At 41.6% G+C, this 27,690-nt stretch overlaps 2 protein-coding genes across 2 annotated transcripts in view; one reads left to right on the forward strand and one right to left on the reverse strand.

Moving 5' to 3' along the window:
* The window catches only part of IDUA (alpha-L-iduronidase), a 46,174-nt gene extending 42,443 nt beyond the window's left edge, over positions 1–3,731 (reverse strand). Inside the window, exons 1-2 of the mRNA XM_065740725.1 lie at positions 3,559–3,731; positions 555–695 (exon numbers count right to left, since the gene is read on the reverse strand). Of these exons, the coding sequence (XP_065596797.1) occupies positions 555–695; positions 3,559–3,680 (263 nt within the window). The 5' untranslated portion in view covers positions 3,681–3,731. The remainder of the gene's footprint in view (positions 1–554; positions 696–3,558) is intronic.
* Positions 3,732–19,233: 15,502 nt separating this feature from the next.
* On the forward strand, positions 19,234–27,477 carry CHRNA6 (cholinergic receptor nicotinic alpha 6 subunit). Its single transcript, XM_065740726.1, has 6 exons — positions 19,234–19,312; positions 20,774–20,913; positions 22,218–22,262; positions 23,355–23,464; positions 23,580–24,567; positions 27,355–27,477. The coding sequence occupies exons 1-6, from the start codon at positions 19,234–19,236 to the stop codon at positions 27,475–27,477; spliced, it is 1,485 nt and encodes a 494-aa protein (XP_065596798.1).
* The last annotated feature ends 213 nt before the right edge of the window (positions 27,478–27,690 follow it).

A 27,690-nucleotide genomic window follows, 5' to 3' on the forward strand; every position in this document is an offset into this window, starting at 1 on the left:
ATGACCTCAAAAACATGTAATGAAACTCATTTCCACTAGCCTGAGATCTCTTTGGAAGTCATGGTACAACTGGGAATCAAGTCACTGAACAGCAGGCAGAGAGATGTGGAGTGACTCCAGCATATGACTTGAGATCACAGAATCACAGAATTGTAGGGGCTGGAAGGAACCTCTAGAGATCATCAATTCCAGCCCACCTGTCAAAGCAGCTCCCTAGCCCAGGTTGCACAGGTAGGCATCCAGGTGGGACTTGAACATCTCCAGAGAAAGAGACTCCACCACCTCTCTGTGCAGCCTGTGCCAGTGCTCTGTCACTGCACCATGAAGAAGTTTCCATGCACATTTGTGCAGAACTTCCTATGCATCATTTGTGGCCATTTCCCTGTGTCCTGTCACCACACACTGCTGAGAAGAGTCCAGCCTCAGCCCCTTGCCTCCCACTCCTTAGATATTTATAGACATGGATCATATCCCTGCCGAGTTTTCTTTATTCAAGGCTGAACAGACCCATGTCTCTCAACCTTTCCTCATAAGGGAGGCTTACATTTGCTTACCTGGCAGTAACCAATTCCAGTAGCCAGTGAATTCGAACTTGTTCAATGCCATCATGAGGAACAGAAGAAATGTATGCAAGGTTCATCTCTTGATCTTTGCTTAGGTCAAACAGATCAGCAGAGCTGTGAGGTAAAGGAGGGCTTTGGAAAAAGGACAAAAAAGAAGCAACATATTACAACATTTGCTATCAGCTCCACTGGGTATCTAGAACTCCCTATGTTAAGCATATATCACCTGCAAGATCTTATCTGGCTTAAGGAACGCTGTCTTAAGAGATGAAAGTGAAATGGAGCTTCGTGTTATCTGAAGCTAAGGAGCTACACCTATGATGTGACAGAATACAGATCAGGTACATCTTATTGCCACACTAAAAGGAAGTATTACAAGCAGCCATTGCTCCTCAGGTAACAATTTCAGTCAGTGGCAATCACTTTACTACAGAGTAACAAATGATAAGGAAAGTGGAATAACTTCTAGGCCCTGGAGTAGAAGCCAGGTCTGCCCAGAACTATCCTACAGCAAATAGTGGGTCGATATTCCTGCTGAAGACTATGTGCTGACATCAACCTTCACTCAACTGTGAAAGTTTTATCTGTGAGAAACAGAATTAGGCTCTCAAGAGTTTTTAAATTCTCTATCACTCCTCACCTCACTTCCAAGCATAGGAAAGCACTGGAGTATGAAGCTTGATGTTTCTGTGATGCTGCAAGCTATTTAATATGCTCAAGATACGTTAAATCATATAACAATGATCATATTAATATTACTTCAGTGTCTCATTATTCTACCAAAACTAAGAAACACTAGAGCAAATTCCTGATCCTTCTACTTCCACAGAGGTACCTCCACAGTGCATAGATTCACAGATACATTAGGTTGGAAAGGACCTACAAGATCGTCTAGTCCAATCATCCTCCTATCACTATCCCTACCCAACTACTAAATCAAATCCCTTAGCACCTCACCTAAACGCTTCTTGAACAGCGCTAGGGATGGTGCCTCAACCACCTCTCTAGGCAGGCTATTCCAGTGCCTGACCACTCTTTCAGCAATATGGAAAGAGATCTCTCTCCTCATCCCCCTCAAGTTAGAAACTTAGGACATTGCTCTGTTCATTGGGTTTCAATCAACACTTTCAATTAGATTCCTAGGAATGTGCAAACTCTGAGTTTTAAAGTATTTACATTACAAGAAAGATAAAAACATAATTGTTTCCAAAGCTTGGTAAAATACTTGTGTACATCTTCCTGAAGCAAGAGGAGACAACTTGTACTACAATATACTGTTTACATATATTACAGTTACTGTATAAATGAGTAACAAAGCTACGCCTGGCATACTGTGATGGGTGGATCAGACAGACTCCAAATTTACTGTTTCCATGCTAACAAATGGTCTGTGTGAGTTCAAATTTCTCTATTTCAGCAGTAAGTTTTACTCATTACTCTTTTCTGCCAGAACAGAACATATTCTCAAAAAGGATTCCCAAACTTGTCTGTTCAGTGGTAATAGATACTGGTGCCACTAATGGTAGCAGCATCTTTGAAGCTCTGTGATGTTAAATGCTGCAGATAGTCAAACTGTTGTTTCTTCCTTCCCTACTCCCTCTACATGTTAATCTCATCTCCTGCAAGGACACTACTGAATGAGCTATATACTGTACAATCTTTTGTGCCAAAAGGAAGAAAACCTGAACCCACATGGAACAAGACTTGATACATCCTCAGATTCTGTATATCTACCACCCCAGCTCCTGCATCCTTATTAGAAACCTAAGTCTTGGAACATACTGCATCCCTGTAATGCTCCATGGAAATCAGCCAGCAAATGAGAGTGGCAAACTAGGCAGAAAACAAGGCATAAAGCCTTCAAAGGCTTTGCCTGTGCTGAATAAAAATGCTGAAATCCACACTGCTGGAAAGAAACCTTATGACCATGAAAAGGCAGAATAGAAAATTAGCATTTTTTCTTAGTTAGTTCTGGTTCCTCTTCTGAGTTTAAAGCACCCATCCACAAAAATGTCAAGGCTAGAAGTCTACCAGGCTTTGTTATCTTTTGATCCTCAGCTGTATATGTGCCCAACAACTGGACACAGAGCAGCTGTTCAAGAGATCCTTGAGAACTAACCTTGAGAACTAACAGTGTTGGCCAGGCATAACTGGATAGCTGCTGACTTGCTCAGCAGAGCGACTGCTTCTGCTCCTTGGCCTCCTCCCTGGTATCTTCCTCACACTTGCAGTCTTACAAAATTTCTTTCACACAATTAAAGGCCTGAGTGTTTCTTGGGTTGCAGTTTAAATGAGAGAAGCTTTTCTGAAATGCTTTTTAACCTTGCAAGTAGAAATTAAAAAAAAAAAAAGATCAATCCAGAAAGCTCAAACCTTTCTCCTCATCAGGTTATTTTCACTTTAATATACACTAGTTGACTTCAGATCCTGATTTTCCATTGACGCAAAAAAACAATGTAAATCTTTCCAGTATCTTTCTCAGAGTTCCCTCTTGCACTGTATTAAGAAGTGCATACTGCTGATTCAACCCAGTTGTGACTCTGCCTTACAACTGCCATTCAACCCTATGCCTAAGTGGCAGAGGCTGCAATCAGTTTGCACTCAGGCAAAAGCACGGCCAAGGAACACGCTGTCTCCCGCTTTCCACCTACTCTTAGAAACCTGCAGAACTGCCAGTAAGGGCCGTGAGCTCAGTGTCAGTGCACGTGCTGTCTGGGGGCAGGAGGAAGGACGTGACGTGCTCGGGGTGCCCACCAACAGCACAGAGGCAACAGGGCTGGGGCTGCTGACCGGCCCACTCAGCGACGTAGTGTTTATACCATGAGCCACAGCAGCAAGCCCGGCGGGAGCGGGCTCCTCCGGGCAGGCAGCGTCGGTACACCCCGGGGATCCTCTGCTTCGGGCGGGCTCCGGGCAGACGGCTCCTCACCGCTTCTCGCCCGCAGCACCGAGCCCGCCGCCGGAGCCCCGTTCCCCGGCAGGACTGTGCGCTTACCAAAAGCCCGTGCTCCTCCAAAAGTGCCGCAGGGGCCGCTCGACTCGCCGGACATCCACGTACACCACATACGGCGCGGAGCCAGCGGTGAGCCGCACCATCAGCCACAGCAGCGCCCACATGGCGGCGCGTGGAGCGAAGCCGGGGCGCGGCTCCGCACCGCCAACCGGCGCCGGCCAGAAACGCAACCCGGACGCGACGGTGGGAGCCCGCCCACCGCGGGCACAGCGCCGCTCCCCGCCCTGATGGCGTCCGGCGCCCGAGGCTCTGTGTCGTGGGGAAGGGGGCGGTGACATCCTGCAGGCTTCCGAGATAGCCTGGAAAAGCTGAGGTTGGATATTTAAGGCGAGATGCCGAGGCAGAGCTTCGTCCATGTATCCGTGAAGTCTTGTCCCCTTCGGGCACAGTATCAGGTGTGCTGTAAAAAGTGTTGAAACACCACCTTGCCATGGGTGCGAGCAGCAGTGTGAAGCCTAACGTGGGACAGACGGCTGAAGGTATTGGCAGAACTTGCTCTGCAGGGCGAATGCTCTAGAGGGCTCTGTTGGCATTTTAAAGAAGTGTCTGTCAGGGCTAAGGGTGACTCTTCTCTTGTTACGGACAGTTGTCCCAAGACGTGCTCCTTGTTTCATCAGACCAAAACTTGGGAGACAGAAGGGGACACAAAAGCGGACAGTATCTGACAAAGCAACAAGATTTTTCAAGGTTCATTTTCTGAAGAGCAGAAAATCTTTCCTGCTCAACACAGCTGCCCTAGTGCCTCCTGCAAGAAACTGAAGCAAAAAGACTTCCCTATGAAGGAACCTCGTATTTCTTCTCCCAAAATATTTTCTGGGATCTACAGGGAGAGCAGAAGAGGCCAAATGATTTGCTCTTTGTAAAGCCAAGGTAGCCAACTGGACCAACGTATCCATGGACACATTTGCAGGCCTAATACCAAGTTGCATCATTAATACCCGGTGACTTACTTCATAGTGCTCTCAGACATCTTCTTCCAGGAGCAAAGCAAATGCCAGCATTACAAAAGGTGACTTCCAGCGAACATTTTCCAAAGCATAAAAATTTAATTCAGAACTGAACACATATGCCCACCCTGCTATGGGTGTGATTCTAGAGTACTCAGAAATATGGAGCATTAGCACCAGTACCCAGAACTAGAGCATTAACTCTTTGACTCCCAGTGCATTAGATGATGTTATGATAATGGAATACTGATAGCAAAAATCATAAAACCATGACAACTTGTTGCTTTGAAAAGTATCCCATGGGTACTTTTCCATGACCCCAGTCTCTGGGCCAATGCTCCTAAGGCAAAATGCAGACTCTCATGAACAGATAGTTCAAATGTTTTTCATTTTTCATGCTCATTACGTCCTCTCTGTGCTCCTGAGTCCAAAGAAGGAGGATTCCTTCTCTTTAAAAGATTGGAAATGGGTTTGACTGTGAGTCCATTGGCTCCAAGAATGTGCTGGCCCTGGGGAATTGTGAACCCCAAATTTATTACTTCCTGCTGGGCGAACAAAACACCCACTACCCAGCTAGCCCCAAAAAGTTCAGGAGACCTATTGTCATTTGTTTGGAATCCTCCTTGTTATTTGCTCTTTGGCATAGATTGTTCTTTTGTCACCTCTTTTCAATATTTGTACCAAGGGGGCCTATTCTTGCTCATCTCATGTACAAAGGGGCCCATTCTTTTCTTGGATGGATCACTAAATGTCTCTTCTCTGAATACTAACCAAATTGTTTAAATCTTTGGTATCACTGTGACCACTCTGATCAGATTGGATCCTGCTGTCTTGGCTTTCACCTCTTACAGCTTCTTGTGCAAGGCAATTAACAAAGGAACGTGAGAAACATAAAAATAGTTGATTGTGTAAGTACTGCTTTGATACAGTTAATGTGTTATCAGCACTGTTCTTGCTACTATAAGACAGTTGTTCAGGAAATGAAAACTCAAGCTGGAGTGTTCGAAAGCAGACATTCTTTAATCTGCACTGGATGCATGGGAATAATCCTCCTATCATGCATGAATTACACAAAAGATCTTCAGTTTATTTACATAATTTATGTTGCATGTGCAAAGGTTTTCCAAGATGTATACTGCATATGAGGAAGTTTCTCAAAGTTATATTACATGTGCAGAAGTTTCCCAGAGATATGTTATATATTCAGTGGCTGATTCCAAGCAGAACCTCCTTCTTCCTTGGTACAAAGAGCCTGCAGAACTCCCTTATCTCCTTGGTTCAGAAACACAGTTTGTTCTGTTATCTGAACTGAAACTGCAGGGCTTGAGTATCCATCAACAGACACTAATGAGCTGTACAATATTTCTATAACTTGTATCATTCTCATCATAAATCCAGAACCCATCATGATACCAGCTACTGTGGAGAAAATCAACCCTGTCACAGCCCAAACCAGCACAGGCGGACAGGATTTATAGGTGGGGCAACTGGGAAGGCTGGTCTGTTTACTCAGGCCATGACAAACGATCTGTCAATACAGTCATTGTATAGCTCAATATATTAACTAAAGCTGGTGGGAAATGGTGTCAATGCTAAATATTTGTGTTTGGAGAGCACTGATGTCTGTGAAGATGAAATGTACTTTCTTTTCCAGGGTACGTACTTGTTTCTCATCAGGAGTGCTCTAATGCTGGATTTGATACTAGCATGTACTCCTTTTGTGCTTAACTCAGGAGGCAAATAAATCTGACAGATTTTGTTGCTGATTGTAAAGTTGTGTGTTTAGTCCACTGTTTCCAAGGGAAACCTCACTCTGTATCCAAGTTTCAAAGTTTATTTGGGAACTAATAAATATAAAGTAGACTTTATAAAGAAAACATACAGAAATAGCCCTTAGCAGGGCTTAGGCAACCATCCTACAACCGTTGCTATCTTTCCCTTGGTAAAGAAGTCAGAGTACCTGGGACTCAGTGTGATACCTACTTTCTGCTTAGGGAAAATTAGGGTTAGGGTTAGTCCTGAGTATCAGGACTCATAAAGACAACTGTAGGCTAAGCGTAAGGTTGAAGAAAATGAGCAGATTATAGGAATTAAATGCATTACCAGTCTTAACTTCATTTTCAGAATGGTGCTGTTACTGTAACTGAACTATAGCTATCTGCTATCATTTTAATTAGAAAGTGGAAATGTGAAGTTATTAATTGACTGACAATAAAGTCTAAGTTCTGCATATTCTCTGTATTCCCTTTTGCTTGTAACAAGATTTTATTTATGTTGCAAGGATTCATCAGACACCGGAAAGGATGTCTTTGATTTTACATAGCAGTCATCTTCCATACATCTATTACGTCCATGGTCCTAAATAGAAAAGACCATTTCTGCAGAACACATTCATGCTAAGGACATACAGAGGGTAGGGAGATGATTTCCACAGTTCTCTCTGCTAAGAGCATATGAAAGAAGCTGAAACACTGGAAGAGTATTTAGCGCTCTTCTTTGTTTCTGGTGCAGAGGTAGAAGATTTGCCTTTTGTTGCAAACTGTATTTACAGGGCTTTCTTGGGGCAGCATATGCAGTGTCAGCTCCTGTTTGGTACCTTTGCTTACGCCCAGGAAGCAACCATCCCTGTAGGTTTTCAAGAGCTGTGTAGATGTGACACTGAGGGACATGGTTACTGGTCATGGTTGTGATGGGTTGGAAATTGGATTAGTTGACCTTAGAGGTCTATTCCAACTTTGATGATTTTATCATTCTTGCTGTCCTTGACAGTGAACAGATACAAGGCTTTTCCTCATATCTGTCATGGGCTAGCACTTTTCAGGCAGCAAGTGAATTTGTGTAGATGATTCCCCCCCAGGTCAGACTTGACTATTTCCTGGACCACCTTCTGAGCAACGTTGTATTTTTCAAATACAACGTGTGTCAAAGATGCAGTTCTCTAGCCTGTTATTTTTATTTCATTTACTTCATTTTCTCTGTTCTGCTCCACAAACTTAGTCTGTACTAATATGCAAATAACCTTTAAGCTATAAAAGGAAAATCACAACTTTTTCTCTCCATTCCTCACATTTCTGAATGGGCAAAAAAATAAACAAAGAAATAAAAGTGGATATTCAAAGCAAATAGTGGAAAATGAGGCTTCAGAAAAACATAGCTACTGGAGCTATTTTCAGAACATAGGGAGGGGAATGTTCTTACCAGAGTGGAGGAGAACAAAATGCCTATGTGAGGGCTAGTTAAGAATCCTGTTGGCTTGTCCTGCTTGGGGGACCCTGTGCAGGGGAATAGAATAATTATGTTCACAATGCAGCAACATAAAAAGCTGTTATTCCTTTTTTTTTTTTTTTTTTTAATACCTTTTGCCTATCAAAAGCATGTGTAAAAGGGAGCCTCAAGTCCACAGCTGTGTAGTATCTTACATGCACTGGGTCAGTGCAGAAGAGGATTGTGAATCTGTTACATCCTCTGACAGCACCTTTTTTCTGAATGAGGAGGGATAGCTAAAGACCAAAACAGAGACTTTCAAGTCCTCTGCACAGCAGGTGTGCCATCATTCAAAGAACTTTTATCAGTAAATCTTTCATAGCAGCACATTGCACTTTGTGGTAATAAGTAAAAGTTTAATTCAGTCACATAGCTGCATAATAGTAATTTCTTGGTTACTGTTTCCAGTTGCTGCAGGACTGTCAGCTTCTTTTTTGCAGTCAATCCAGAAGGGAATATTTGTTATTCATCTATCTGTTCTTAATGGGTCACAATATCTGTTAAGCAGAATCCAACAGATTCTTTTGTGAGTTAAAATGAATGTTGTCAAAATTTGGGCTGACAGCAAGTTTTGGAGATCTGCTGGTTGCATTAATGTTTATTATGGATTATCGTTTAAGCATTACGTCCAAGTTGGATGCTAGTCAGAATACTACAAATTTGGAAATAAGCATAAAAAATTGAAAGAGGATTTCCACTTTTTCATTTCCTTGTTCCATAGGACATGTATCATAACTGACATTTTATGTGCTCTGCAGAGATGCAAAGGCAGTAGGAACACAATGTCTTCCAGGGAAATCAGAATGGCTGCTGTTTGAGTCCTTTGAAAAGCTTTCATTGGCTCATTTTGTCTAAATGAGTCAACACAACTGTACTCAGTTAAATAACATCTCCATTACAAAATGATTTGCCACTTTCACACTAAGCATAGACGTAATTTCCATATCAGACATCCTCTCACGTGAGTTCATGAGGCAACCCATCAGAAGCTGTTCCAGTTAGGAACTATTTCAGTAATTGAGAATGTAAGTATTCTCCTAGCACTGCAGATTTGAAGCCAGTTTAAGGGAACTGAGGGCATTGTGCCACTATCTCTTTCTAAACAAGGAATAAAGAAGTTTTCTCCGCTGTATAATCTTCTCATCTGTAGCTCTGTATTGCTTGTAATAAGTCAAGATGCCAAAGTTCAAATCTAAGTGCTTTGGCTTGTGTTCTACTGTTCTCTCAGTAAAGTTACGGCTTATCACTAATCCTTTTTTATATCTATATTGTATAAGTCCTAATTAATATTTAATTCCTTACCAAAGTCTTCCATTAGGGATCCACTTTATTTCTGGGAGGCATAGGGCCATCACAACTAACATGTATCATTTTTTTGACAGTTTTATGGTTCAGCTGGAACAATTTGCAGAGCTGTCCATCAGTATTTTCCCTGCAGCTTCACAGCTCTTCTATTTTAATCATGGACTGCAGAACAAAGCAGAGTAACAGGCCCTTAAGTCATACTTAGAAACTAATGGAATGGAGTTCAGAAGAACCACTGCAAACATTTTACATAATAATTTATTCATTTGTTTTACTTTATTTTGCAAGGCTTAAAACTAATGTGTCAGAGAAAGCTGTGCTTTAGAGACATTTCAGCAATGCAGGACTTGAAGTATTTTAATGTCATGAGTTTATCAGATCTTCTCTGCAAGTAGCAACACTAACCACTTCTACTCTGAAAAGAAATGGGGGATGAAAGACACCTGTTTTCCTAGTGTGGGCTGGACAGTGCTCCGTAGAAAGTAGTTAGAGGGTACCAAAATTTGGAATTTCTCTGAATCTGGGAATCATCTGGTGGTCAGGAGGAGGAAAGGACAGAAGACATCACAGATCACAGCCTTCAGGTAGTCCTGCAGGGATGCTGCTTTCAAAATAGAAAAATATCTGTGCTCACACTCCTCCAGGATTGCTTCACAGAACAACCTCTAGCTATTTATGAAATTGCAGTCCCCTTTCTTTTGTGTTCATCAGAGGTCACTCTACTACTTGCATAAAATTCTCAGGCACATCATGGCTCAGTTTTATAATAGACTTTATATCCTAACATTTATCTGTGCTCACAGTTGTACATGAGCTATTTCCAAATCAGATGATAAATTAGTGATAACAATTTTCAGTATCCTCTCCACTTATTTGCCATTCCAAATGATTGTTTGGGATACTCATGCCTTGGCCAGTATTTCATACAACTTCCCAAGATAGTGTATCCTTCTTCTAAAGTTTAATAATGGGTTCCAAGGATGAGCCCCTTACAAGTTCTCCTGGGCTCTGTAGAAAATTTGGTATTATCAGGAGAAGCCTGATAATGTACAGGGTGCTCTCACATGGAAAGAAAAGCTTGTGATTTGAACCTAAGACTTGTATTCATCCTTAGCCTCATTCTGAATGAGAGAAACAAGTTCTGAAAACTGTTCATAGTGGTATCCATGCTCAAACAAAATGGGCTTGTGCACCATGCTGTTCTGTTGCTTGAAATATTGCTGTTACCCTTGCCCACAGGTTATCAGTCCAGTGATGAAGGTGTAGACTACACTTGTGATTGAGTAATTCATGGGAAAACTGCTCAGGCAGTTTTCCTATTTGTACAGTGCTGGAATGGATGTGCTGAAGTTAAGCAAGTACTTATTTTTAAGGAGCAGAACAGTCTCTCCCTCTCTCTCTCTCAAAAAAAAAAAAAAAAAAAAAAAGAGTCATGAAATTCACATGATGTATTAAAGTGAATGCAAGGTCATCCAGCTTCAGGAATTTGCAGATGCTTCCTAAACAGGCCTGTGAATTCCTTTGCTCAATTTAGACTTGGTAAAAAGTAGAGAAAGTAGAAAGTATGACTGAGTAATCTTTGACAGATTTTTCTGTAACAACACAATATTTTTTAAGTATATGCTACAAAGATTGTAAAATCAAGTTTTGTGTACTGTATTGGCTTTTTTATTTTTATTAGCTTAGTTTAGTTATCACAGAATCACAATATAATGCAGGTTGGCAGGGGCCTCTGGTTTTGTCTGTTCCAGTCCTGCTTCAGTAGGAACACCCAGAGCAGGGTGTCCAGGCCTGTGTCAAGGCAGCATTGGAAGAACTCCAAGGAGAATACTCTGCAACCTCTGTGAGTAGCCTGCAACAGTGCTCCAATACCTGCACAGCACAGAATTGCTTCCTGGTGTTCAAAGGGAATACTCTGTCTTCCAAGTTGAGCACATTTCTTTCTGTCCTGGAGTTGGGCATCACTGAAAAGAGTCTCTGTCTTCTTTGAACGCTCCCTTCAGGTATTTATAGACATTGATGAGATCATAGAATCAGAATCATAGGATGGCTGGGAACCCCAAGGATCATCAAGTTCCAACCACCCTGTAACAGGCAGGGCCAACAAGATCTGGTACTAGACCAGGTTGCCCATGGCCCCATCCAACCTGATCTTGAAGACTTCCATGGATGCAGCATCCATGACCACCACTCGGGGCAGCCCATTCCAGCACTTCACCACTCTCTGTAAAGAACTTCCCACTGACATTCAATCTAAATCTTCCCTCCTTGAGCTGTAAATGATTCCCCCTTGTCCTATCCCTATCTAGCCGAATAAAAAGTTTATTCCCCTCCTTTTTATAATACCTTGTTAGATACTGGAAGGCCACAATGAGGTCTCCTCACAGCCTTCTCTTTCTAGGCTGGACAAGCCCAGCTCCCTCAGCCTGTCTTTGTAGGGGAGGTGCCATCTGTGCACCTTTGTGTCCCTCCTCTGGACCCTCTCCAACAGCTCCACATCTTTTTTGTGCTGGGGGACCCAGACCTGGACACAGTACTCCAGACGGAGCCTCACAAGGGCAGAGCAGAGAGGGACAATCACCTCCCTTTCCCAGATGGCCACCCCTCGCCTGATGGAGTCCAGGACACCATTGGCCTTCTGAGATGCAAGAGCACACTGCTGGCTCATGTTCAGTTTTTCATCCACCAGGACCCCTAGGTCCTTCTCAGCAGGGCTATTCTCAAGTTCTCCCAGTCTGTTTATGTATCTGGGATTCCTCTGGCCCAACTGCAAAACCTTGCACTTTGTTATGTTGAACCTCATTAGATTCACACAGGCCCACCTTTTGTGTTAGTTGAGTTCCCCCCAAGCCTCCTCTTCTCCAAGCTGGTCAGTCCCACCTTTCTTAGTCTTTCCCTGATGAAGAAGTACTCCAGTCCCTTCATCTTCCTGATGGCCCTTAACTGGACTCTATCCAGTGTGTACATGTCTCTCTTGCCTTGGGGAGTCCAGACTTGGATACAGCAATCCAGGTGTGGCCTCACTAGTGAGGACATGGGAAAGATACCTTCAACCTGCTAGTGATAATTTCCCTGATACAACCCTGGATGCCATTAGCCTTCTATGTGGCAAGGGCACATGGCTGACTCTTGCTCAACCTGGTGTCCATGGGGATCCCCAGTTTCTTTTCTGCAAAGCTGCTGTACCCTCCCAAAATTATCTTATGAGAAATTACTTCGAAATTTCTGCTTACAATACAGGTGCTAAGGAAAATAAGATATCTGACAAAAAAAAAAAAAAAAAGTCTCCCATCTTTTCATTGTTGCCCTCTTTCAAACTTTGACCTTCTCTGAATTACAAAGCTTCTAGCTAGCATGTACTAGCTGTCATGGCTGCTGGCTCCCCATAGTTCTACTCAGAGAATTTTGCCCCGTTTTTCCCTGTCAGGCTGCAGCTCAGTGATCATTTGTGTTGTCCTGTTGCTGACTCTTGCCCTGGTACCACCTTGTCTAGTGGAATGCTGTTGGTACTTTGTACCACTTCCTGCTATTCATCATGTTTTCACTTCATCTTTGCTTTTATGGCTCTGAAAATCTACTGCTGAATTTTCACACCTGAAGCCAAGGGAGTATCCTGGCAATTTATATTTACCCTTTTCACCACTTTTGTTTCAAAACAGCTTCATCCTTGGTAGCATGTATGGATGACAAATAAACTCTGCCTGCCCTGCCCTGTGCATTCTAGTTCAACACATGCTTTGCAGCCTTCAGTGTGACTCTTCCTTTACATTCTTCCCTGTGCAATTAATGTGTGCTCATTTATTATTCATACAGATGAGCCATGAGCTCAAGAATGATTTATGAACAATATTACAATGCCTTAATGTGGAACAGAAAGCTAACATCTGACTTGTTGCACATACTCTAGAGGCCTGTAGACGTATTGTCATGTTTTCCCTCAATTCCACCACCTACTATTTTATCCTTTACAATAATACAGTTCTTCCCATCATTTTTATAGTTCTGCCTTAATCATAGTCAGTCTGAACATTTTCCTTGTTACTGTCTGCACGGCAAATTTTAGGGGAAGTCTGGTGATACAAGCATTCAGCAAACAAAATCTAACTGGAAATAGTCTAAGTATTACTCCCTGATTTTTCAATCCCAAATGAATAAAAGAAAGGAAAATATGTGGAAGCAGTCTGACCTTACTGAAGCCGTCCAGAAGGCAGACTTCAGAGGCTGAGCTTAGAGAACCCCATCTTCCTTCACCAATGACAGAAAGTCTTCAAACTAGTCACCTAGTCCACAGTTAGCTAGAATTGGATGGAGTTAATCCCCCACTAAGTAGTTCATCTACTTTTGCCTAAAACAAATGCAGTAATCTCTCAGCTCTGCTTACAAAACCTAAGATGACATTGCAAAGACTGTGACACGCTAACAGATTGCCAAAAGTTCCTCACTGTCAAAGCTCAAGCCTATGCGCAGAACTCGAAGCCTGTCCCCTTAATATATTACCTTTCTTAATTAATAATGGCAGTACTTGTGTTAATAAAATAGATGATAGTTTGCAATTTTTTTTCATTTCCTTTCTCAATCACAGTGCTCTTTATAATGTTGCTGTTATTTTTTCCTTTCCAAATGCTCCTTCAAAACACAACAGAGAAGATTATTTTTGACTGTAATGACATCAGGTTTTCTCCTTACACTTTTTGGCCAGAGGCACAAGAGGTATTGATGGCTCTGCTTGCCCTAGAAATGTCTGAACTCGTAACATTCACAAAACCATGCAATAAAAGAAGTGCACAGAACTCTGTGGCTGTCAGACTAGTGTTTAATAAAAATAAAGCACTGCAACATAAAGAAGAAAGTCAACTTTGCTGATTGTCTTCATGCTTCTCTTACAAATACAAAGATGTCAACAGAGGAGATGCACAAGCCCACAAACCTAATAAAAACATGATGTCCTACTTGCCTGAAGGCCCACTGGAATATAGGCACAAAGGTGTTATTCAAACAGCATATGTATTTGTCCTTAAATTGTTGTTCTTTTCTAAGCAGCTCAGCACACGTGGTGCCTGAGCCACCTGTTCCATGTAATGCCATATTACTTAATGAATTTGTTAGGTCTCTGCTCTGTATCATCATTTTGAACAATTCATTCAGTCAATTCATTCTTTCAAGAAGTATTAATGAGTAGGAAAGCCAGCTTGATGCTTATATACAAAGAAACATTATCTCATACTAGCTGGCCACCATACTGCTCCACATTTCCAAGCAACATTCTCTGTGGTGCTAAACTCTCTAATTTAATTTTCCTTCCTCCTTTTTAAGCTGCAGAAATTCAGACCTTTAGGTATTCTTGATTTCAGTCATATTCCCTTCTCTCTTCTCCTCAGTCTGACCATTTATCTTTCATTCCAAAATCCTTTCCAGTCATCATACTCATTGCTAGCATATTTTCCTTAACAGTATTGCTGCTTTACCCATTATCTTCAATACCAAAACAGGATGTTTGGAAGATCCTCTTCATTCACTGAATCCCACAGTCCATCATTTAAGTGATTCTTTTTACACTTCTTGTTTGTTTTTTACCCCTACTAATGTTTCAGAAGTTAATTTTTTGCTATATTACCACCCCTGGAGACATTGCAAATGTCACTGTAGGATTTAGTAGCTTTACATTATTGATGTTGTCATAATAAAGTGCATAAACAAATTATTCTCTACTGCTTTATCTGTTATATCCTTTCACAGTTACTTCAAAATATGTCTTGATTTCCATTTTGGTAATTAAAGAGCTACAGCAAATATTCATGTATGTTTGCACAAAATAAAGGTATTTACATTAGAGAAGTGTGGAATTACATATTTTGCATGTTGAAACACATCCCAAAACTTTCTGCTTTAGTAAGAATAGTAGAAAAGCCAAATAGATATTACCAATTTGGGTTTTAGCTTCCTTAAAACTGATTAAGTTTTATCAGCCTATAGTAAGTCTCTACCAAATTCCAAGAAGAGTTGTTCCAAACTTAAGGTCAGCAAAGCTGAAAAGAGTGATGCTCTTTGAGGATGTTGATATCAGTGATACTTTAAGACGTTCTAACTTTAAAAAGATGGATCTTTTTCTCACACTCTGGGTACTGCATCACCTCAGCAAGCATCCTCCTCAATGTACTCTATTATTCAGCATGTAACGACTGCCTCACTATCTGATTGTCATGGTTTTATTCCTTTAAAACAGATGAACAAGAAGATAGGACTGTACCATAGAGTGAACTGAACTGAACTGAAGAAATTCATTCTATGCTTGGTTTTTGCAATAGTTTTGGTTGATGCAGGCTTTGTGGCCTCTTTCCACCCATCACTTAAAACCTCACTGCCAAAAATGCCTTCGTATAAATCATCTTAGAGCACAGGGAACTGCATTTGCATGCAGTGGCCCCCTGAGTTCCATCCACATTCATGCTCCAAATCTCCTGCACACTAAAAGCCTCCAGCCAGTGACTAATGGATCAGGGAGTAAAAACTGTTGGCATTTAAGATCCCAGAATAGGACAGAGGCTCAGCCTAGGGTTTGCACATGGCATTGCTGCAGATAGTGAAGGAAAACCAGCTCTGTGAATGCACTGCTCAGTCTGAGACCTTTCAAGGTGTTTTGTACTCACATGTGAACAAAGGGTGTGTAAGATATTGTTATTTTTTAGGCCATTGCCTCAAAGCTTGCTGATGAACAAATCCAAGAAAGTCCTGGGCAAGGGTTGCAAAATCCTTTGTCTGAGGGACACAAATGGACACGTCCTGGGGCAACGAGAAAGAGATAAGCCCCAGCTCAATGGCTGGAGAACTGTCTTTTGTGTGGACTTATCTTGGGGGAAATAGCCATCTCAGGTGGTAGTCACATACTTACTCTAGCACCCAGGGATGACACGTAGGCAGGAAAAATTGAAGATAAAAGAGAGAACAACAGCCATGAGAATAGGTGTTCTTCCATCAGAACCGTCAGCGAGCTGATCCCTGCATGCTGATGGACTCCCTTCTGGGCCTGCCACCTGAGTTCTGCTGCTTTCTCCTGGACCTCGCTGCTTCTTCCTGGTAACTGCTTGCTGCCCAAGGCTCTGCATCTGCTGCTGCTCTCTCCCCTCCACCGCTCTCCTGCCTCAGATGATCAGAACGGCATGCAAAGGGACCACTGCTGGATCCTGGTGGGGACTATCCCCACCTAATACAATTCTTGCTTCTTTCCTATCTTTTCTTTTTCCCGCCTTCCCTTCCCCAGCACCTTAATTGGTAATAGTGTCTGTCCTCCCCTTTCCCATCTCCCTGATTAAGATTAGTTATAAACTGGTTGGACCAACATTTGAATGGTAGTTTCTTAATCTCACACTGGGTATACATATATCAAAGAACCTCCTCTCTCTCCTATAAATTGGAGCGAGACAGGGTGATGACCTGAATGAGCTGTCTCAGTTTATGTCTCAGTGTGAACATGAGAGAGGCTACTTGGGCATCCATGGAAGCAGACATGCTTGTGCTCTAGGCTTTGTGTTTCAGTGACGAGACACCATGGAAGGTAAAGTGGTCTTCAGAGAACAATCATTAAAGAGAGGGAGGACAGAGAGAAAGAAACATAAGATGTCAGACACCAGCAGTACAGAGGAATAGAATGAAGAACTAGAAAGACAGAGGCTGAAGCAGGCTTCATTCTTGTAGAGGAGGAAAAAGAACATGTAACAGTAACAAAAAGGGACAAGAGAGGGGAGTAGGCAAGCAGAGTAGGCAAAAGCTGTACATGAGCCAGCAGTGTGCACTGGCAGCCCAGAAGGCCAACAGAATCCTGGGCTGCATCAGGAGAGGGGTAGCAGCAAGGAGAGGGAAGGGATTGTCCCCCTCTGCTCTGTCCTTGTGAGGACCAATCTGGAGTGTTGCATCCAGGTCTGGGGCCCCCAGCATAAGAAGGATTTAGAACAGCTGGAACAGATCCAGAGAAGGCCATGAAGATGATCAGAAGGCTGGAGCACTATGAAGACAGGTTGAGGGAGCTGGGTTTGTTCAGCCTGGAGAAAAGAAGGTTGTAAGGAGAACTCACTGTGGCTTTTCAGTACCTAAAGGGATTTTATAAACAGAAGGGAGCGACTACTTACAAGGGCAAGTAGTGATAGGGCTAGGAGAAATGGCTTTAAAGTAAAGAAAAAGAAAAAAGAAGATCTAGGCTAGGTGTTAGGAGGAAATTCTTTACTCAGAGTGCAGAGAGGTCCTGGCACTGGCTGCCCAGAGAACTGTGGGTGTCCCATCCCTGGAGATGCTCAAAGCTAGGTGGGATGGGGCCCTATACAGCCTGAGCTGGTGGAGGGCAAATTGAGGGAAACTGGGTAGGCTTTAATGTTCTGTTCAATCCAAACCATTCAATGATCTCCACATGTATTTCAGCACAGCTATTGTAAGCAAACAGATGGATAGCCTTGAACAAGAGAACACTGAGAGGTTGCTTATCCCCTCCCTGCTCTCTCTGCTCTTCCCATCTGGATCTATCATCAGTGGTGTGTAATGGCAACATCCATCCCAGCAGTGTCCAGCCTGCAGGGCAGGCATAGTAAACTCCTTCCTCTCATCTTCTTGCTGTAAGATTGGTACAGCCTCCTATCTCAGCCTGCTTCTCCTGTGCATTTGCCTCCATACAAAGCAGCTCTGATCCCCAGGAACAGTAAGAATAATCTTTCTGGCTGCTCTGCTATTGCTCTCCTTTTCTCTGGAGGGGCAATGTATTCACTACCCTCACCACCACAGGCCTTTCAATTTAACCCAGATATGTATTTGTAGATGTTTTTACTTCTCACATTCCTTGTCCTGTCTGTTGTTTGGAAGAACAAAAAGTTTTGGAAGTGCCCAAACAATTTAATTTGTGGTCAGTTTGTTTTCACATTGACTTCAGCTATGTTACTGTATATAAGCACTATACTGAACTGGAGTGTGTATACCATAACGTATTACAGCCAGTAACTGGTGTCCTCTGATGCAATGCAGTTGCATAATTCTGCGAATTACAGCGCGTTGTGGGCAGCATAAATTCAAGAAGGAAACATGAGCTTCCCTGAAGGGGAACTTTGGGCAACTTTGTTTGCTTCAGATATCAGTTCTATTCAGGCAACGCATTCTTAAATCTCTTTTTTCATGCAGACCGCTTCCTTTCTAATCACATTTTAACAACTTGAAAAGAAAGTGTATCAATTTCACCTCCTGAGCTGCAGCATTGCCTCTGTACTGGGCAGAAAAAGGGCATCTTTTTTCCTTTCAAGGCTTTTCTCCCCACACTTTTACAACAATGTAATTATGGCAAATCAGCAACAGCTCTGTTTTGGTCAAGGCACTATTCCCACCACTCGGATGTGTTCATGCTGTACTGAGCACACATAAAGGAGATTCTTTGTCCAAGCGCATGCACACAGACACACAAAAATCATAGGAAAATGGGTGTTGTGAGCTGGCTTGTCTGTTAAGAGAGAATTCAGCATTCATTTCCTGTCAGAAGACCAGAATCAATCTATTTGCCTTTAGATTTATTAGCATGGAATACTGTCAAGCAATTCCAGCACATGATGCTCTTCCTACTTCAAGGCTCAGATGTCTTTTCTAGTAGATGTGTGCATGCATTCCCCCTGCTTGCAATTAGTCCTTGGTCAGAAAAGTGAAGTTGCTTCATCCCTGAATATTTTGACAGGCTCACTCTGGTGAGGACCAAGAAATAGTTAAAAAAGATGCTTTTGACTAAGTGTGTTTTACTCAGTACATGGAGAGCCAGGAGGATTCCTCCCTCACCCCAGATCCACAGCCACTCTGCCTCTTGCCTTTCTTCCCTCTCCTCGACACTTACACATCCCCCAGAGGCAAGGGTGCGGGTGCCTGGAAATGTGAAAGTCACCTGATAGGATGCTCCCACTCCCTTCTCTCTGCACAGCATAAGCTCTTCTCTCCTGGTGACTGTGGAAGGAACCCTGCCAGGCTTTGCTCTGCTTAGCCAACTGCAGAGTTTGCTGCAAATGCGAAACTGAAATCCATCTTTGCACCCCTTAATTACCAAGGGGCTTCAGTGTCTTCTTGCTTTCAGTTCCTGGGCTTCGTCAGGTCTCTATTCTCAAAAGGAAGGTCAGTTCTGCTTCTGGTTATGCATCCCAAGAGGCGGTTATGTTGGTGTCTCCCTGCTTTTGCTGAATGGGTGTTCATGCTCACATCCTTAATTACAGGTAGGCTGTCTTTGATGCTAGTCTCATAAAGTATTTTCTAGTCACTGTCTCTGTTTCTGTTTCTAAAGAATTAATACAATTTAAAGCTTCTATTGTCTGTTCCTAACTTGAAACTTATAACATTTCAACAGAATTTTAAGAGAGCTACAGCAATATTAGTTTTCACAGGTAAAACTCTTCAATTTTATTCTGAGAACTAATTGAAGAACTGTTTCTAGCAAAGAATGAAACTGAAAGAGAAGCGCTCAGAATTTTGCTTGATGCTTGAATTTTACTGCTGCTAAAATAATGCAGGCTGAAGGTTCACACATTCCATGCTCCTACCTCCAAAAGTGAGAACTCATTGCATTTTATTCACTGCTGTTCGTAGTCTGTTTCTGGTGCAGTGATTTCTATGCATCTCATTGAGTTTCAGCAGTGCTCCTGCTGAAAGCTTGTGTTCCTCTTTTGAAAGCTTGTAGGACCAGGACATTTGTGAGTTACAGCACTTAATATTAACAGAAATAAAAGGCACTGTCTTAAAGTAACACCAACAAGATGAGCATCTGCAGCTAGAGTATAAAAATGAGAGGCCTAAGTATTTACCTGCTTCTTTCACTTTAAGTGTGTTACTAAGCCAGTAGGAAAAATTCAGATGAAACATGATTTTAGACTTCTTGGCTTTAGGTTTGTGGCTGTGGTAGGAAAACCTGTGTTCCCACAACAGGGGACTTCTACTCACAGTGCAGTGGGTGGTAATAAGGAGATCTGAAAAGGAAACTGCAATTTCTTTTTTAAAAGTCACAATACATAGTATACAGACATCCAAATTCTGCAGACATTCAGCTGTTCTCTAGGTGTTCCAAAAAGGATGGAGCAAAACACCAAATCTTACCAGTTTTACTGGTATTTTCACTCACAGATAAAAGTAAGCAATAACCATAATTTCAGCTTTTAAATTCTGATAATCCTCTGTATCTGAACATGCTTTGTTAACACAGAAGGTTCAAAACAGAGGAATGAGTGGTCCAAGCATGAAAATGGTGTTGTATGTTTAAAGTAAGCATCTTTCTGTAGGACATCTGTGTGATCACAGGCCAGAACCCACACAATTTAATCTTTCCTTTTGAAATCAAAGTATTTTGCCTTGAGCATTAGGAAAATAACAGTATCAGATTTGGGGTGTATGTAACAGATTGGGAGCAATCTTATTGTTTCTGCAGTGAGGCAGTTCAGGGCCTGCCATGTGCCTTGTTCTTGCTAAGCTATCTGGCTGTCCCATACTAATTGGGAGCTCCAGCTTTCTCTTGTTCCCAAAGAACTGTTCATCTTTAACAAAGCCTACACTTTTTTTTTTTTTATCTGGATACACAGTGCCAAGCACAAGATCCAGAAGTAAAGTCTGGAGCAGCATGTTAATTAGGATCTTCTTTCCCTCTTCCTTACATCTGAAGTACTTGCTATTTATCTTTACCAATGCAGACACCACAGCTTGCAAGTCGGAGGAACAGCTATTTCACAAACTCTTCTCCCACTACAACCAGTTCATCAGGCCAGTAGAAAATGTGTCCAATCCTGTCACGGTGTATTTTGAATTGGCCATTACCCAGCTTACAAATGTGGTAAGATTGACTACAGAAGACTTCTGATATTTGGGCATGATTGTAAAACTTCTGATATTTGGGCATGATTGTTGGTTTGCTCCAACAGCAGACATACTCATGATAGCTGCACATGCAGCCCCCATAGCTGATGTTATCATGGCTGCCTGTGTGTGCACAGTGAGACCTTTGCCATTCTGTCAGTTAGGTCGCTTCAGATCCTCATTCAAGCAGTTCAGACTGTACAGATTCTTTGGCTATCTCTGTCACATCGAATCCCTCCACTCTAGGCAGGAGCCCCTGGCATCTGGAGCAGCAGTGCCAAATGTTCACAGTGACAGGGCCTGCTACCCTGGGGACACCAGTTTGCATTTGTGCTGTGTAACACACAGCCTAGTTCTCCTGTGGGTCCATAGGATTTTGTCAAGCTTCATGGGTTTGGGAAGGGCTTAGATACTTTACCCATTAGACAAGAGCCCAACAAGCCTTTCAGAACTATCTTAATACTTAGTCTTCTGTACTCAAGGATAAAAATTCTCTGCATTTTCTGAATTCTTTGGCTTGTAAATATCTTAAAACTTTTGACATCGCATGTTTAGATATTAAAGAACTACACAAAACAATACTCTAACGGATATTTAAACTGGAAATGTTAGGCTGCATTCATAGATGCTTATAACCTGAATCTTTCCAAACAGTTTTAGGCTGAAAGCTACTCAGAACAGGATCCCATCTTTTATTTTTGTGCTTTTTGCAGCACCCTCGTGTTTTCATTGCAACAGTGATTTAACAGCCCAGGTTTAGTTCACCTGCTACAGAACTTTGCTTGGGAATGCAAGAACTACAGTGTAGATGTAATTTTACTTGAATATTGTCCAGCACTGTACTATGTAAATAGTGCATTTTAAAATCCAACAAAACACATAGACAGCAGCAGAACCTTATTCTCACGGCAGTGATCACAGCAGTTGTAAGTTTTTTGGCCTTGATACACTCAGGCCTTTGGCAATCTAGTGCAGCTCTCTGCCACACACATATGGGGCATAATTTTTCAGCAGAGCCTTAAAAATATTTTGGTAGAGCTGCAGTTGTCTGTAATATATATATTGTTTGTGACCACCTCCAAACCCTATGAAAATAGCCCAGTTCTGCCCAGTTATCTTTATTATCCACCCAAGAGCCTCTGACAACAGACAGAAAAAAAAGCTGGTGTCAGTTAATTCTGGAATTCTGGTTTCTATTTTTATCAGAATAAGATTATGGCCATCTCAGCATAGTACAGATGATTTATGAGTGAAGATGTGTGTGTCTGTATTTCTTTCTAGGATGAAGTCAATCAGATTATGGAAACCAATTTGTGGTTAAGACATGTAAGTGACTGCATTGCATTTCTCATATACTTTGCAATAATGTGATGAAATGTTAGGTCTATATGATGAGTGCTTGTTTTGTAATATGATTTTAGAGGTACAAATAATGAAAAATTACATTAGCAAAATTTGAGTTAGTAATTTCTTCTTTTTTTTTTTCTTTTTCTTTCCTGAGGAGTTATATAGCCTATCTTTTCTGTGTTCTGAGTTTCTCCAATTTCATTATCGCTGGTTTATCACTACTAAATTTAGCTGTATGTACCCTTTAAAAGTGATTAAATATGCAATTCTGTGATCCTAATTCATCTCCAGACTGAAGATTCCAATGAAAACATTGGAAAGAACGTGCCTCCATTTCACCTGATGGTTTTAGCACACATACATAAGCAAAGATCCCTAAAGAATGTTAACTGCTGAGAGAAACAAGTTATTTTTCACCAAAACAGCCTCCTCCAGACCCTGTTTGAGATCCACACAAAGATTCCCAGCGAAGCTATGATACTTAAGACCAGGATCTTCAGTGTAGGTTGTGAGAACTTGGTCCAAAACTCAGTGATAAGTCAGTATAGAGAAATGAAAGAGAGCTGCTGGGCATCCCCACCTGCTTCTGACATCGTAATTCACTGCCCCTGTAAAGCCAATAATGCTCCCCAGCCACACCAACCTGTCATTGGGCACAGGCACCTCTTTTCTCTTTATGATGTTGGTTTCCTTTGACATTAGTCTCCTCTAGCCTTCAGAATCCACTCCAATATGGGCAGCAGCAGGGCCCGTGTTTTTTGCTTGCAGTGGAAAGTAACACTACTATGCACTAAAGTAGCAAGCCAGAGGAGAGATCTCAGCATGTCAGCAGATAATAGCTGCAGTTATCATAGGTCCTCACAGAGAAGGAGATGGCAAACCAATGTGAGCAATACTCACCTATGTCCCATGTTTCTCCAGCTTGTGATTTTGATATCTTTAAGATCATTGTCCCCTTCTACTCATGATTCTCTTCCAGTCTCTGTTGAAACCTCACATTTGTGAGGAAGATCTGTGAGGCAGATACTTGCTGATAACAGTGTTTATACTTCTTATCTATTCTTCTTTTAGATTTGGAATGACTACAAATTGCGATGGGATCCCAGAGAATATGATGGAATTGAATTTGTTCGGGTACCAGCTGATAAAATTTGGAAACCTGATATTGTCTTATATAATAAGTATGATAAATGCTTTCTATTTTACTCTTCTTTTGAAAAGTATAATATTGCTGTATCCATGAAAATACATTATTTTCCTTTCATGGTATTTTCTTTGCTTCATTTGTTTTTCTAGTGCTGTAGGAGATTTTCAAGTTGAAGGCAAGACAAAAGCCCTTCTTCGCTATGATGGAACGATCACCTGGACACCACCAGCTATATTTAAAAGCTCCTGTCCCATGGATATTACTTTTTTCCCATTTGATCATCAGAACTGTTCCTTGAAATTTGGCTCATGGACTTATGACAAAGCCAAAATTGATCTTCTGATAATTGGCTCCAAAGTAGATATGAATGAGTTCTGGGAAAATAGTGAGTGGGAAATAGTTGATGCTTCTGGTTACAAACATGACATCAAATATAACTGCTGTGAAGAGATCTACACAGATATAACGTATTCCTTTTATATTCGAAGGTTGCCAATGTTCTACACCATAAATTTGATCATTCCCTGTCTCTTCATCTCATTCCTGACAGTGCTAGTTTTTTACCTGCCTTCTGATTGCGGTGAGAAGGTGACTCTTTGCATCTCTGTGCTGCTTTCTTTGACTGTATTTTTACTGGTGATCACAGAAACAATTCCATCTACCTCTTTAGTAATACCTCTTGTAGGTGAATATTTGCTCTTCACTATGATATTTGTGACTCTCTCCATTGTCATCACTGTGTTTGTCCTAAATATACATTACAGAACTTCAACTACACACGCAATGCCCAAATGGGTAAAAACTGTCTTTCTTAGCTTCCTCCCAAAAGTTTTGTTGATGCAGCGGCCTCTAGAACAAGAGAAAAAAAACATCTCCAAAAAGACCAAGAAAGGATCAGCCAAAACATCAGACAAATCAAAGCACAGGAAACACAAAGATAACAAATTTCATAAGGAACACCAGTGCTGTCATTGTGGTAAAGCAGCCAAATTCACCTCAACCAAAAGGAGTCAACTGAGTCATCAATCATTGAAATGGATGGCAGAACACACAGAATACTCCCCGGAAGTGGAAGATGTCATCAACAATGTTCAGTTCATCACAGAGAACATGAAGTCTCAAAATGAAACCAAAGAGGTAAGTGAGGCAGCCACCAAGCTGGGCATAAGGTCACACTTGCTGCATTCCATGAGAGAATAGTGAGCAAGGGCAAACGTGATGTAGGGTGGCAGCTCAAGGACACTGGAGCTGGTATGTCTAAAGAAGAAACTGTGAATTGGTCAGTTTCCTTCAGAAAGGGGGAGCCCAAATCATGCACTGGGGATGGAACAACAATAGTGATTTCACCTGTTTCTCCTCTATCCCTGGTGGATAATTTAAGCAGTAAGACAATTTTAGATCAGTCATGATGATAACAATTCCGTGTGAAGAAGAGAAGCCACTGTCAGGGGGCAGGAAGTAGTCTAGATGAAGCTTTTGAAAGAGTCTTCTAACCCTATTTCTGTAGTTCCTTAGAAGGGACTGTCCTAGCACTCCTGAACTGCTCGGCCCTGGTGAGCATCAATATCACTGTAACAAAAGTGCTGTTTGCCAAGCTGGGAGCTCTTCTGTGTTAGCAGAGGAGCAAACAACCTGCTATGCAGCTGGTGTTTTGGAAAAAAACTCTTCTCATCCAGGGACAAACGTGGTAGACATATTCCTTTCCTTTTTGTGTTTCATTATGGTGTTTTCTGATTACTTTTTTTTACTTTTTTGAAGCAGTTTACCTCACTGAACTTTCATCATGATAGTATTTCCAGTTTTGAAATAAATGTTTTGGTTTTGGATAAGGCAGTCAAATAAAAACAGGCAACAGATGAAAAAGATCACACACAAAAAAGGTTTTTTTTCGTAAAAAAGTAAATTGTCATTTGAACAAACAAATTAGCGTGTGCGAGGTTATAAACCCTTCATCCTAGCTGCGGTTGCAGTCATAGAAAATGATGCATATTGTAATCTTAAGAATGCCAGAGCCTTGGGTGTGTAAACACAGCTAAAAGCAGCTCCCATAAAGATTATCTCACATAAACACTTGCCAAGGCCTCATAAGGAATAAAAATATTTTGACGCTACAAGATGTTTTTTAAATAGTTGTAATCCTAATGAAACATTTTGCTCTAACTTCAAATGTGGATGTTTTTTTGATGCTATGAGAAGACAAATTCCATTTCAATATGAAATGCACCTGTATTTCTATCAAAAATGGCTAATATTTTGCATGAGAATTATTGAAAAATGTTCTTTCTATCCAAATATTTGGTTGAAATCAGGACCAATTAATGCAGTTTCAGTGCAACCCAAAAACTTAATTCCCTCCACATTTTTTTTATCACCCGCAGGAAAATTTGTCTGATAATGAGGTACATAACTTCGAATAATGGTCTACAGTTAAGGCCTGGTAACTGAATTCATAGGATGAGCTCAGAGAAAAGGAAAGGAGTCCAGCAGTACAGAGTAGGGCAGAGATTGAAATGAGCCTTTCTTAGTAACTACGCTCATAGTGCTTTGCTTCACCCCAACATTTCAGCCCTGTTTTCATTGCCACAGCAGCAGAAACTATACCCATGAACTGTATTCAGCTAGTTTATTCAATGCATTCCAAATAAGAGGAGACTTTGCATGAAGCAGTTCAAATAATGTGCCATTTGATTATACAGCTCATGATAAGTCTTTCATTTCCAGTCACACCGATTCGCATTTTGCAAATCTCGCCTGCCACATGTGATAGTATTTTTAGTCTGGTGTGTGCATCAGCAGCTCTATATCTCACCTTTTCAATGCACCAAGGATTGGAAACAGGATTTTTGTACTTTCCTTAGGGAAATAACATGTTTTGTTCTCCAACAAGCATTGAGAAAATGATTCTGGAGGCTTTTGCTTCATTCAGATGTACAGAGTCATGTGTGTACTGTTATGGACACATGCCATATGAATAGAAGCCCTTTAGAAATTGTAGAATTGTTGAAATTGAAAGGGATATCTAGAGATCATCCAGTTCAAACCCCTGCTATAGCAGGTTCCCTACATTAGGTCACGCAGGTAAGCAACCAGAAAGATTTTGAATATTCCCAGAGAAGGAGATTGTGGAAGTGCTTACGAAAACTGTGGAAGTTTTCGTAAACAACGTGAACTCTCACTACTGTAGGAAGCACCTACAGTAGTGAGAGTTCATGCTGTATAACCTTTCACAAGAATTAGAGCAGTAACTTTTTGGAGGAAAAGAGTGGAGAGAACTCATTAGTGAATGCTCTTTGGTTCAGTGGTCCTCATGCCCAGGAATAGCTTAAAGGACAGTGACTTCAGTAGAAGTGGTTCTAGGGCATGTCTCTCAGAGATACAATCACTCTACCCTGCTCAGCACATGGCACTGCTTTGCTCAGTCAGGATGTTTGCTTTCCTAAAGTTGTCCATTTTGCTGGAGGCAGTGACTTTGGCTGGAATGGCAGAGTGGCAAATTATGCCAGAGAAGAAGCTATCTCATATGTGGGCAACCAGACCAGATCCTTTGCAGGATGCAGCTATGTGCAGCTGAGGTGGCTCAACCTGCTGCCACATCAACTCCATCTGCACCCATCACATGGTCTCATTCTGTTTGCTATTGTCCGTCACAACTATAGCTTGCCAACTAACTGGAATAATCAGAAAAATATCCAGTTTATTGTCAGTGTTTAATGTTCTCAGCCAGAAGTTATAAATACTGTTAAGAGAACAGACCCCAAGACACGTTAAAACTGCAAAAGATATAAACACCACAAGCGACTTTCTTTCCTGGATGTGTGTTCTTATTCAAAAGCATCAGGGACCTTTTTTTTACCATTTAATGTTAACTCACAATTATAAGTTATGCTACATATAATCTGTCCTTCGTTTTTTTTTCTCTTACAGGTGGAAGATGATTGGAAATACATAGCTATGGTGATTGACAGAGTATTTCTCTGGGTGTTTATAATCCTTTGTGTGTTTGGGACTGCTGGATTATTTATTCAGCCACTAATAGCAGATATGTAACTCAAGTCACTGCTTTATTCTCACTTATGTTTGTATTTCATTTTCAGTTTGTAACTGTCCCCTGTATTTCTGTCCTCTTACATCATCTGTCAGCACCTAGCCCCACTGTGAAGGAGAGAAGGGAAGAGAGAAGGACAAGCAATAATACAAGGCAGAACGAGAAGGGCACTGAAACTGTGAGATGAGCTTGTGGTCTTTCTAAGGCAGAAAGGC

This window comes from Cyrtonyx montezumae, unplaced genomic scaffold, assembly GCF_038088225.1.
Source record: "Cyrtonyx montezumae isolate F1298 unplaced genomic scaffold, pur_monq_1.0 scaffold_29, whole genome shotgun sequence".
Classification (NCBI taxonomy): Eukaryota; Metazoa; Chordata; class Aves; order Galliformes; family Odontophoridae; genus Cyrtonyx; species Cyrtonyx montezumae.